This window comes from Sinohyriopsis cumingii, chromosome 2 (assembly GCF_028554795.1).
Source record: "Sinohyriopsis cumingii isolate HCF-2022 chromosome 2, ASM2855479v2, whole genome shotgun sequence".
NCBI classification, from domain to species: domain Eukaryota; kingdom Metazoa; phylum Mollusca; class Bivalvia; order Unionida; family Unionidae; genus Sinohyriopsis; species Sinohyriopsis cumingii.
Genome location: NC_142962.1, coordinates 145,083,761 through 145,097,459, shown reverse-complemented (window position 1 = coordinate 145,097,459; position 13,699 = coordinate 145,083,761). Strand labels below are relative to the sequence as shown.

At 34.5% G+C, this 13,699-nt stretch overlaps 1 protein-coding gene across 1 annotated transcript in view; it reads right to left on the bottom strand.

The window, feature by feature from the left end:
* LOC149806015 (polycystin-1-like) overlaps positions 1-13,699 on the bottom strand; it is an 87,562-nt gene that overhangs the window by 20,763 nt on the left and 53,100 nt on the right. The window contains exons 21-28 of the mRNA XM_089934985.1: positions 13,316-13,525; positions 10,304-10,431; positions 8,617-8,823; positions 6,550-6,668; positions 5,984-6,225; positions 5,454-5,567; positions 1,563-1,804; positions 734-864 (exon numbers count right to left, since the gene is read on the bottom strand). Coding sequence (XP_089791111.1) covers positions 734-864; positions 1,563-1,804; positions 5,454-5,567; positions 5,984-6,225; positions 6,550-6,668; positions 8,617-8,823; positions 10,304-10,431; positions 13,316-13,525 — 1,393 coding nt within the window. The remainder of the gene's footprint in view (positions 1-733; positions 865-1,562; positions 1,805-5,453; positions 5,568-5,983; positions 6,226-6,549; positions 6,669-8,616; positions 8,824-10,303; positions 10,432-13,315; positions 13,526-13,699) is intronic.

Here is a 13,699-nt window from a genome sequence, read left to right as displayed (position 1 = left end):
AAAAAGACACATCTGTTATTGTAATATGCTATCTTTTATTGTATAGTGCTATCCATTTTTATGAAATGATGTGATGCTGAAGAAAATAATGAACATATCATGTTGGACAAAAAAGTTCATTTTTATCAACAGAATATGTTCTGGTTAAATAAATAGAATTCTTAAGCTTATTTCAGTCTCTTTGGCAAATATTTGGCTTTTATAGTAATGATCAGACAAAATGACCAATGTAGTATTGACTATACAGTATTGCCAATGTTGCAAGGCTTATATAGCCATAACTTGACAAAATGACCACTGTTGCATGACTTATATTGTCAAGACTAGACAAAATGACCCTGTTGCATGACATATTGTCATGACTAGACAAAATGACCAATGTTGCATGGCTTATACAGTCATGACTAGACAAAATGACCAATGTTGCATGACTTATATAGTCATAACTTGACAAAATGACCAATGTTGTGAACATGAAATTCCACTCTTGCAATATTTTTAACAAATCTTTTCAAAAACACATTACCTGAATTTATGCAATGACATAATGTTAAAGCCTAATGAGTGTAAAAGTACAGCCATCTCTGTAAAACATAACTGCAACTGCTTGATGGCCGATCATGAATAAAGAAAAGAGGTCTTGCCTGTGGTGAAGGTAATTGTTATTTTGACATAATAATCCTATAACTTTATCAACTTATATTCTGAGACATTATTTAAAAACTATCCTTACTGCCAACTCCTCGTATCTGCCTCATCCTGGCTGTTCCCAAAAGTTCTCCATGTTCTTCAAGTGTATTGGAATCTTGTAGATGCAATCCTCTTGTAAGGACATTTTCAGTCCAGTCCCAGAATTCATTGATACTGAAACAAACAGAAACATAGTTATATGGAAGTATAATAGCCAGAAGGAATATAATTTCTTTTTAAAACAACTTTGTTAAAGGGCCACCAGGTGGCTCTGTCATCACAATTTCTTCAAAACAACTTTGTAAAAGGGCCCCCAGGTGGCTCTGTGATGACAATTTCTTTGGAACAACTTTGCAAAAGGGCCCCAAGGTGGCTGTGATCATAATTTCTTTGAAACAACTTTGTAAAAGGGCCCCCAGGTGGCTCTGTGGTCTAAAGAGTTTGCCTTTACAGATCACAATTTCTTTGAAACAACTTTGTAAAAAGTATGCAAACTATGAAAAATCTTTGTAAAAAGTATGCAAACTATGAAAAATCTTTGTAAAAAGTATGCAAACTATGAAAAATCTTTGTAACAATCAGCTTTCTGTAAAAAAAATCTCTCATTTTTTCACTTTCACAATATCCAATACCCAGGATTTGTACTACCAGTAAATTCTTCAATAAATATCATAGAGTGATAAAAATCCACGAGCACTTGGATAGGTGTAATTTAACTTAAAAGTCTGATTTCCAGTTTTCAATTATAAAAGTCAAATGACAGATAGGATATGCAAACACATGTAAACTTAATGAATCAACAAAATAAAAAACGGATTAATGTTTATCTATTATTCCAAAGTAACTTATACAGTGTAAATATTTATATATACCTGCTGATGTTTCTAAAGCTGACATAGTCTGGTGTGGTGGCAGTGATGAAGTCATATTCAATGCTCTTGGTCTGCAAATACCCATCATACTTCAGATGTACATACGTGATGACCAGCAGAAGCGAAAGATAGAATATGTAAGCAAAGAACTGTCTCACCATCACCTTCATGCGGCAGACCTTCCGGCCTTCCTCCTCGGCCTGTAACAGTGCATATCCAGCCAGTGGACGGAATCTTATCTCCTATAACATAGGTGATGTAAAAGATGTCAAATTATGCCAAATGTAGTTTAAAATATGTTGCATTATGTTAAAGGTGATATAAAATATCTGTAAAACAATGCCAAAAAATAATACACACATTGTGGTCCATCCAAATAATGAGTTTTACTATACTGAGAATCCAATTTGGACCACAGAAGCTGATTTCCAATGAATGCCTTGCTATAGCAATTGATTCACCTGGCCCAGTATTAAGTTTCTCAACTTGAGTGCAAAGTCAAACTCAAAACTGCCTTTGTCATAAACACTATATATGTTAAGTTGTTTAAAAAAATGAAGATTAATATTTAACATATGTTGAAATTTTTCAATGCATTGATCATTTTAAATCTCTGGCTGTAACTATTAAATTTGAGTTTAAGTGATCCCGAAAGTTATATTAGTATAAAGCCTAAACCTTAAATATGTCTAACTATAAACGATTACTGTAAAAGTGTATTAATTACTACATAAAAAATCCAAAATAATTTTCATTTAAGCAAGGCTGACCTGTATAAAAATTCCTAATTTTAGCTGGAAGATTTTAAAATCTGTTTACAAGGTTTTATAAGTGTCTCAGAGGAACTACCATTCAGTCCCTTTGGTTTGAAAACTACCATTCAGTCCCCTTGGTTGTAACAACTACCAGTCAACCCCTTTGGTCCAAACAACTACCATTTAGTACCTTTGGTTTGAACAACTACCTGTCAATCCCTTTGGTCTTAATAGCTACCATTCATCCTCTTTGGTTTGAACAACTATCATTCAGTTCCTTTGATTTGAACAACTATCTGTCAATCCCTTTGGTCTTAATAGCTACCATTCAGTCCCTTTGGTCTTAATAACTACCATTCATCCTCTTTGGTTTGAACAACTATCATTCAGTTCCTTTGGTTGAACAACTACCATTTAGTCCCTTTGGTTTGAACAACTACCATGTAGTCCCTTTGGTTTGAACAACTATCATTCAGTTCCTTTGGTTTGAACAACTACCATGTAGTCCCTTTGGTTTGAACAACTATCATTCAGTTCCTTTGGCTGAACAACTATCATTTAGTCCCTTTGGGTTGAACAACTACCATTCAATCCCTTGGGTTTTAGCAAAAAAATTGAGTATTGCTGTATTGTTCCACCAAATCAGACAGTCTGTTTATAAATAAATGGAATTTTTCCTACCTGACATGAAAAAAGAAAAGTAATTAAACTGTATATTATGGGTATTAGAATGGTGCTCATGGATAAAATCTTACAAATGAGGGATCATTCCATTAGCAATTGGTGCATCACAAAATGCTCTACTTACTATGATTTGCTTTGCAGGGCCATAACCCTTTACCTCATAGAGTGTATGGCTTTTTAGCCCTTTACCTCCTAGAGTGTATGGCTTTTTAGCCCTTTACCTCATAGAGTGTATGGCTTTTTAGCCCTTCGATACACATTTAGCAAAGTTACCCAGCACAGTGCAATATAAGTAGAACACACATTACCTATTCGACTCCATACACACAGGCCTGCCTGATAACTGAAAAAAATCTGCGACCTCCATTATGGATTGTGGAGAATACGACCCAGTTACTTTAAATAGCAGATTTCGACCTGAGCATAAACAGCGACCATGTGATCTGACGTAATGGTCATTCACAGCAATGAATGAGGTATCTAACAGGTGGTTTTCCCCAAAGGTGGTGCTATGAAAACCTGCTAAAAATGGCTGATGTTTACAGCAGGCATCAAAACAGCGCTTGTATGCAAATCGGGTAGAGGCATCCAAATGCACTTATATGCGAACTAGGTAGAGGCATCCAAGGACGCTTTTATGTGAACAGAGTAGAGGTGTCCAAAGGCACTTGCATGAGGTAATGGGTTAAACAGAAGAACAAAGTTATGGGACATAACTCTGAGAATGGGCAATCATGGGACATAACTCCTCCAAAAAAAGATTGAATTCTAGAAATTGAACAGATTCAAGATCACATTAGTATCAAGCTGTATGCTCACAATCCTGTCTTGATTAAGTAATACCATAGAAACCGCATTCTGGAGAACAGGTGATTATGGGACATAACTAAATATTAATATGGAATGCTGGAAATAAAATTCATTTATGATATCATCCATATAAGGCTTATGCTTAGTCTGGCTGAAATCCAATAAATCAGAAACTAAAGTCAGAAGGCAATCAGGGGGGCCATAATTTTTGTATTTATTTTTGGTGGCAATGCACACTGATCTGTCTCAACATAATGTACCTGCAGATCAAAGTCTATGTTGTTTGTTGTACTGATTACTCATAATAAATTGTACAGACCAAGATTTTCTGGTGGCAGATCTGGGTCTGTGCAGTCTGCAGTTTGACTCATATTATAAGTCAGTATATAAGGTAGTAGAGCATTGAAATTTTTCTGGAAGTGAAATATATAACCCATGACATACTGTTATGTTAACAGTTAAGCCTTTCAAAATAATGCAAGTTAACCTACAACAAAAACTTCACCATGAGGTCACATCTTAACAAGCCTAGCTTTTCGAAATTTCTTCCAAATTGTCAAAGAATGGCTAAGTTTGTAATTTATGTGCAATATTGATGCACAAGTGATCCAATATGCAAGGAATATTCAAATTTGGTGACATCATCAATATTCACCCAATAAGATACTTTAGATTAACACAGTTTATCAGGATTCGGACACACAGGAAAGTTCAGTACATACAAACAAATGTAGACACTATATAGGGAAAATAATTGTGACCTAAGTATACAAGCCAAATTTAGGTGAAACTAAACAAACCTTGGAAAAGTATTACTTTGTACCTAGTCATTAAGATGGGCAAGCAGGGGGCATAACTCTGTCTCAGGTTGTGGAATGCTGCAAATCAAACTCACTGAAGGTCTTGTCAACACAAAGGCCCAAACCAAAATTTGATTGAAATCAATTAACCATTTGTAAAGTTATACTGCAAAGTCTGGAGAATGGGCTATTAAGGAGATAGTGCCTGTGAACAATAATGCTTGTAAATAATATTGTGCAAAGCTAGAAACTGAATTCATTGAAGGTCTCATCAACATAAAGCCACATGCCAATTTCGGTTGAAATCCAACATTCCTTGGGAAAATTATGTTGCAGAAACTTTAGTCAGGTTAATGGACACAAGGAGCATAAGTTCTGTAAATGATGTTGTGGAATGCTGGAAATTGACCTCATTCAGTGTCTCCGCACTTAGAGGTCTTTGTCCGGCCTGAATGTACTACAGCACTACATAGCCACTTTTGTGCTGAGATGCCATCAAATACTACTGCATATGCACATACATTCTCGTCTATAAAAAAATTGCATAACACATTATATTTGAAATCCAATAAATGCATGACATTATCTTGTGGAAACTAAATTCCTGATGGATGAAAGGACACTGGATTAATGGACATCCTTATGACTGCAGATTTCATTGAGTGGGCCCCAATTAGAAATGTGTTCATGAAACATGGATGTTCCACCACATTCTTTGAAATGATCCGAATGCCAATTTTGACCAAGGTGTGACTGCCAAATGGATGGACAAGGGTAACACTGTGTTCTAGCACAGATGTGGTGGAGCAAAAAAGAAGTTCAATAATCTTACTGTGTCTTACCTTGAATTTTTCATTGGTGTTGTCAAGAGAAGGTTCAATATCAATGATGTCCTCCTCTTCATCCAGTTCGACTTTCTTAGAACATAATGCCATGTACAGAGCAAAACCCATTGCCTGAATAATCAAAAATCATGAAAATGTATCTTTTGATAAACTTAACTTATTCAAAATACTAATTAAGGATTACAAAATAAGCAGAACTTATTAAAGAAACTTACATAAATGTATTTTTCTAACTTTAGATCATTTGAAAAATTGGAAAAAAATAACACCAGCAAACCAAAATGAAAACTACTTTTGATGGAATTAATGAAACAATAAAACCAGTCTCATTCAAACCAACCAATAACATGGTACTTCAAAATAATTTAGTGATATTTTAGATCCTTTTTATCAAAATATCATACTGCTGATAAATGTTGCTTAATGTATATACTTTGCTTTAATCAACTTAAAATGGGGCAAAGATATACCAAATGTAATAAGTATTTAAGATATGGTTGGACTAAAGCAATAAAATCTTGACTCACCTTAAGAGGTTCAAACAGGAAGACGGACAGCAGAAGAGCAAAGATGAATGCTAGCACCCATTTAACGGCTCGGTCATAGCCAAAGTTGTAGCAGTATAGTATAACCAATGCAATGGATACGACACTAAGCAGGAAACACAGGGCATAGGCCAGATAAACACACCAGTGTGGCAAGGTGCATCCATTCTTGGGTTTGTGGTACAGAACTGGCTCCTCCATGTTAAAGCGGCTAACATAGCCAGCTGAAACATTTAAGATTTTTCTATGAAGTTAATTTTTAATCAATTGATTCAGAGAAATTAGTTTACTGAATTATTTAAAGAGCGAACAACAATTTGAACATTCGGTTGTTTTAATAAAGAAAAAGAAGCAAAACAGAAGGAAAACAATAAGCTATCATACCACTGCAATGCAAACTGTGAGGTAAACTGTTGTTATTTTTTAAAGAGTGAATATAATGTTAGAAAACTAGGAAACAAACTCAATGCTCCCACAGAAATTCTGAAGTAATAGAAAATGCTCTCTCTCCTACACCATCTTTCACATAATATAATGGATTTACTCACGTTTAAGGGCTCCAGTAAAGCTCTGGCCTGTGTTATCTCTATAAAATAAGGACTCTCCATTGGCACTGCTGATAGTGGTAACAGATTGGCGAGACACTGGCCAGCGAGACTGTCCATTTCTGTTACAATAAATATTGACCATATTAATAAAGATACTGTAAGTGGAGTTAAAGCATACAATATTTCAAGCATACAGCCATCTTTGTTAAAAAATACATGGAAGCAAGTGGCATACTTGCTACCAAATTTATCAATTCGCTTCTTGGAGCAAAAAAATGTGATAGAAAATGTTTGACATCAAAACATTTTTAGAAAAAAGAATCTCCAGTAACACTTTTGCCTCTTGATAAGCGATTCCATAACCAGATAAAAAGCAGGTAGCAATGTGCTACCTCAGCTACTCCATGTTTAATTCTAACTCGGCCTGTTTTAAAGTTCCACCAAATGCATTCCATATGAGTAGAAGGGATTATCTTGCAGCATGACTTAGTCCAATGATTGCTCCTGATGATCAACTAACACAAAATAATGATTTTTAAAAAAATTCTGGACTGATATTTCTAAACTCTGAATTATGATTCTGGACTGATATTTCTAAACTCTAAATTATGATTCTGGACTGATATTTCTACACTTTAAATTATGATTCTGGTCTGATATTTCTATACTCTGAATCATGATTCAGGACTGACATTTCTATACTCTGAATTAAGATTAATGTATGACATTTCTACGCTCTAAATTATGATTCATATCTGACATTTCTACACTCTAAATTATGATTCATGTATGACATTTCTACTCTAAATTATGATTCATGTCTGACATTTCTACTCTAAATTATGATTCATGTATGACATTTCTACACTAAATTATGATTCATGTATGACATTTCTACACTCTAAATTATGATTCATGTCTGACATTTCTACTCTAAATTATGATTCATGTATGACATTTCTACACTCTAAATTATGATTCATATCTGACATTTCTACACTCTAAATTATGATTCATGTATGACATTTCTACACTCTAAATTACGATTCATGTACGACATTTCTACACTCTAATTTATGATTCATGTCTGACATTTCTACACTCTAAATTATGATTCATGTATGACATTTCTACACTCTAAATTATGATTCTGGACTGATATTTCTAAACTTTGAATCATGAACAGGTTCAGCTAATCAGTACTGAGTGGAAAATAAATAAAATTACTGAATTTGAAAATAAATACCTATCAATGAATAACATGTCAATCATTTGCTTTTACTGCCTCAGCTGAGTGAACTTCAACAATTAATATATATAATTAATTTAAATAAATAACATTGCTCTCTCCATTCAAATCAAGTTGAGTGAATGAACAATTTCTTTATAAATATAATGTCACTGCTTTAAATGCAAGTCATTATTAAATACATCTTTTTTGAAAGCTATCGTGCAAAATTTTAGGTAAAGCAGAAATGTCAAAAGTAAATAAAAAGCAGCAAAAGATCGGGGTCTGTTTGTTGATTAAATTATAGCATGGTCATCTTGTTGGTCAAAATAACAAAGAATGTAAAACATGTTGCAAATGACACTGGAAATATGAGATACCTCTCTTTTACATTAAAAAAAACAGGAAATGTTTTAATGTGAAACACAAATATCCTACCACAGTACTTGAAATATTACCTAAACACAAAACTTGTGAACTGAAAAAAAAGACATAAGTAATCATTGTTATATATAAAAATGGTGGCCACGGGAGACCGAGTGGTCTAAAGCACTTGCCTTTACCAATCACTACCATCTCATCTCTGTCCATGTTTGTTCAAGTCTTGAGCTTGGCCCATTTCATTATGTGAGAAATCTTGTCAGCAGCTTCATGTGGGTCAGTGATCATTACTGGGGTTTTCCCCATGTTCTTCCTCTGCCAATTATACTGGCCACCATGTATAGCCTATATCAGACACTGAAAATGGCATTAAACCCAAAACAACAACATACAAAAAATAATGTAGACTACACTTTGTGTAATCTGACATTTAGTAAAACAGAGTCAGAATTGATTACCTCTCTTGGTTAATGCTTGGTTCTTCCCTGGGGTTGAAGTTTCTCTGACTTTGATTGGTGGAGGGTTTACTGGCTGCAGAACTAAGAGTGCTTCTGGATTCTCGCTTCTTTAGCCTTTTACTATGGCTCCCTGATGTGGACTCATCATCAGAATTCAATATATCCTCCAGACTCCCCCAATGGCTGGACTTATCAGCTGAGACACGTCTGTAATAGAATTCAATTTACCATATTTGCTGGCCTATAAGTTGATGTGGGGTATACGGTGAATCAGCAAATTTGGCAAACTTTCCATCTTCATCCTTATATAAGTCAATGCTGAGTATAAGACGAGGCCAGATCAACACCTCTGATTATGTTTTTCACTTCATTCCACACATCATTGCGATTTTATCCTACCTGTAACTCAGTAACTTTTCCAGTCAGGAACATTAATGTAACTTAATGTACCTAATTTGTTTCACAAGAAGTATTTTAAATGTATTATATACTTTTAGCTACATATAATGATGCCGATTCAAAAATGTATTGAGTTACAGATAGGATAAAACTCACAATGCTGAGTGGAATTAAATGATAATAACTTCCGGTTTCATTATTATTAAAAGTATCACTGTATGCTATCTCAGATAACCAGCAATAGGGAAACTGCATCATTAATACTAAAATGCATTTTTTGGGTGTGGGGGTGGAGGTGGAGGGGATGAGAAATACAGAGAGAAGGATGCATATGTATTCCATCACATTTTTCCTTTTGCACCTCTTGATCAAAATAAAATATGGTCCAACCAATATATGAGAGAAAGAGAGAGAGAGAGATTTGTTGTACAAACATACTCAAAAACAGTTTAGTTTCAGTTCTGAACAACATGAATATAACAAAATTGAAATAATAGTTTTCACAATATTCTAATAAAAGCATTTAAAGTTTCATCTCGTCTTGGTGGGGGGGTGGGATGGGAGAAAGTCCTTGCTTTCTTAACTCAAATTACAGTAGCAGACATTCATTATGATTTAGTCCTTGGGAACCTGACACAAAATAAATAACTCAACCTACAGTTCATCTAACATCCTGTAGCAATATAACTTTAAATCAGTCTCTTAGAAGTTTGATTTTACATTCTCTTCAGGCTGCTAATGTCACCTAGGTCATACTTTAGCAGAGGGCAACAGTATAGCCAACAGAGATAAGAAAGTTGCATTGTATGCACAGATGTTTATATGCACCTTTTGGTCTGTACATCTTGATACTAACTAGAAGAAGATACAATCAACTGTGTATTTAATTGTTGTAAATATTCCTTTCAGATCTTGCACTGACTTTCAAGCTATATTCTCTTCCCAAATTTGCAAATACCTGTTTTATAAAATTTATGAAGTGCCGACTATGTGATGAGATTTACAAAACTCTCCCCTGCCCCAATGTTTCAAACAATCTACACCTATTCATCATGGAGAAAATGTCAGAACTCTCCCCCACCCCCAATGTTTCAAACATCTACACCTATTCATCATGGAGAAAATGTCAAAACTCTCCTCCACCCCCAATGTTTAAAACATCTACACCTATTCATCATAGAGAAAATGTCAAAAATGCAGAATATTGCAGATTAAGAGTTTTGTGTGGTTTGTTTTACAAAGTCACAGTGTTCTGTGTGTTTGTCTGTGTGAAGGGATGGAAACTAACCTGACAGAAACAGGCTGCTTGGTGGAGCCAGTTCTCTTGACAGAGGCCTTATATTCTTTGTCTTTGAGTTCTGTTTCCATCTGGTCAAGGTATGATAGTAGATCTTCTGACCCAGACTTCCCTTCAGTCTAAAAAAAATTAACAACCACTTTCATTTTCCATTGCAGTATCACAGTTATCCCTTGCTATGATCAACAAGTTATGTGTCCAAAGTAAAAATGTATTCAGTAAGCACAGATTACTGTAATGTGGATGCATAATTTAAGATACACAGGCAAACTTTGAAGCCAACTAGAAATGAGTTAATATGACATGGATTTTGACAACAATCTGATACAATTAAAGGGCTCAGTTTTAATTCTGAAACTGGGGTGAGAACTCTGAACATTTGTGTTGGAAAATGGTGAAAATCAACAAGAAAATGGTCTTCTTGATGTATAGCTTCAAAACAAATTTAGTTTTAGTCCATGAAAAGTTATTTGGTTTTAGTCCATGAAACTTTATTTTATGCAGACACAATATTTCTGATGCAACTGAAAGGAAAAGTTCAAAGTCAATCAGGGTCACGTCTTCTTTGCACAACGACACATACCAAATTCAGTTTTAACCCATCAAGTCCATCAAAAGCTATTGAGCAAAAATGAAATTTATAATGGACGTGACATAATGTGACATGAATGGATGGAATGATGGGCAGTACTTTATTCCCCCTCTAAAGATATGACTGGGACATATAAAAAGATGTATTACCTCCTCAAAGATTGCCCTTCAAAATTTAAACTCAAACTAGAATTAGGTTTACTCAATCTTATGCCCTGATCCATTTCAAATTTAGTTTCTGTCTTTAATGTCCTTCAAAAAGTAGACATTCAGGAAGTACTTCAAAATATTAAAAATATTCTGAGCAGAAAGCAAATCTGTCATGTAGAAGACAGATTGCCACAAATATGTACTAGCATATGAAACAATACATGTCTAAGGTATAAAAATTCTTGTTAACAGTGATCAATGTACTTTTCCACAGCATGTTTTTGTTGTGGTTCAAGTGGTGTATTTTACAACTGGAATCTCATTATCAATGCTCCACTGGACAAAAAGGAATTTCCAGGAATTTCTTCTGTTTATCTGTGTCCTGAAACCATCTTTGATATTCATGAGAAACTCAGATGTTCCAAATTTGCTAATAAAACTATTTCTGCATGTTATGGTTACAAATATTTACAAGATATCTGAAAGTGCACCACCAAATTCTTTATCATGCCCTCTGACCCTGAACCCAATATCATGGCTCAAAGGTCATTGAACTTTTCTCCAACAGTCAAAATGTCAAGATATATCACAATTTAACTTTGGTAAAAATCTAAATATTTTTTTGTTGGAAAAAAACAAGTTATTTAGTGGGATCATTCAAGGTATTCTTCAGTATATATCCATAAGCTGGGTTTCATAAACATCCATTCATATATGTCTGTGTTATTATACTTACAATTCAGTACAGCTTTAAACCTAAGTTAAGAACTTTGACCTTAAAATCAACATCAGAGCACTGGCTATCACTGTCTTTATTGCAATGCAAGTAAATGCACAGTCTTATCAAATTATCTGTATATGTAAAAGTAACTGTGTTGATAAGTTCAGTGAAATACACAATGCAAGACCATTTACTTGACCTCAAGGTCAATTCTGTTTTCCATAACTTCACAAAAGTACAGTTGGTGATCACATCTGTATTATTTTCATTTGGAACCAATCAAATATTGCAAGAAGTAGTTTTAATGAAAACCCTACATCAGTGCCATCATTCATGTAAGAGTAGTGATAACAAGGCTTCCAAGAGGGCTATAATGCCATTTTGGAGATTGGATGACCATTTTCATTGGAACCAGACACATATAACAACATTCTCACTTCTGATAAACAAGACATCGGAAGAAGTCATTTAGTGCAAACCCCACCTCAATAAAACCATCCATTCAGGAGTAGTTAATTGTTTTTCAAAGATAGCCACCAGGGCAGCCATACTGTATCTCCAATGCCATTTTTGTTATAGATCCAAACAAACAGCATATGAAGTCTTTTAGTGAAAACCCTTGTCAATATTACCACCCATCCAGTATGAGTACTGAGTAGTGAAAACCAATGTCAGTATTACCACCCATTTAGTATGATTTGTGAAAACCCATGTCAATATTACCACCCATTTAGTATGATTTGTGAAAACCCATGTCAACATGATCACCCATTTAGTATATGTAGTGAAAACCCACATTAATATTACCACCCATTTAGTATGATTAGTGACAACCCATGTCAATATTACCAACCATTCCGTATGAGTAGTGAAAACCTATGTCATAATTACCACCCATTCAGTATGAGTAGTGAAAACCCATGTCATAATTAACATCCATTCAGTATGAGTAGTGAAAACCCCTGTCATAATTACCACCTATTCAGTATGAGTAGTGAAAAGTTTTGCAAGATACTGTATGTCCGAGGGCATGTCTGATGTGCACCATTTCCATTTAGGGACAACCAGACATAATAATAATTCTTTTAATGAAAACTGCCTGTTAATAAAAACCATCCATTCAGAAAGAGTGTTGGTAACAGGATGGTTATAATGTAGGAAAACAATATCAATGAATGTTGACAAAATACATGTATCTATTAGGCACACAAATAGAAAGACAAAACCATATCTGACTGCTTTATTACAATTTCTGTAGAAAAGTAATGAAATTAAGACAAAGAGAAGAAACACAATCTGAAATGAGATGGAATAAAATCTCAGGCAATATCAGTCTACATGAGCAAAATGTTTTTGGTTTAAAGGGCAAACATCATGTTTATTGATCTGAAGTTGTCTGTTGGGTTCTTGTTCTATTACATACATATGAACAGATGCATCTTTAAATAGCATACTATAGCAATGAAACTTACAAAAATATATATGAAATATCAAATTACATAATACAACTGTACTTTACTCTGGATTGTTACCAAACTTACTTTTCTAGTGCCATTGCTGGCACCACCTGCTTTGGTGGGTGGCTGCTTGACATTAATGGTGGTGGTGGTACTAGTAGTGGGAGTATCTGTGACAGTAGCTCCTGTTGATGGTCTGGAATCTGCATCCTCCATAAATGATGGCATCTTCTCTGGCCACTTCAAGATGGCATCATGGCTCCACATTGGTTTTGATCTTGGCAGTGTCTGAGGCTGGAAGAATTACATGTTTAACAGCAAGGTTCAATTGAACACAGTGTCATGTCTGCATATTGCTTTACATTGTTAATATATGAAATTTCATAAAATTTAACCAGAACTCTCACATAAAATATAAACATTCTGAGCTTCAAGCATCTTTCAAACTTTATTAGTCATGGGCAAACT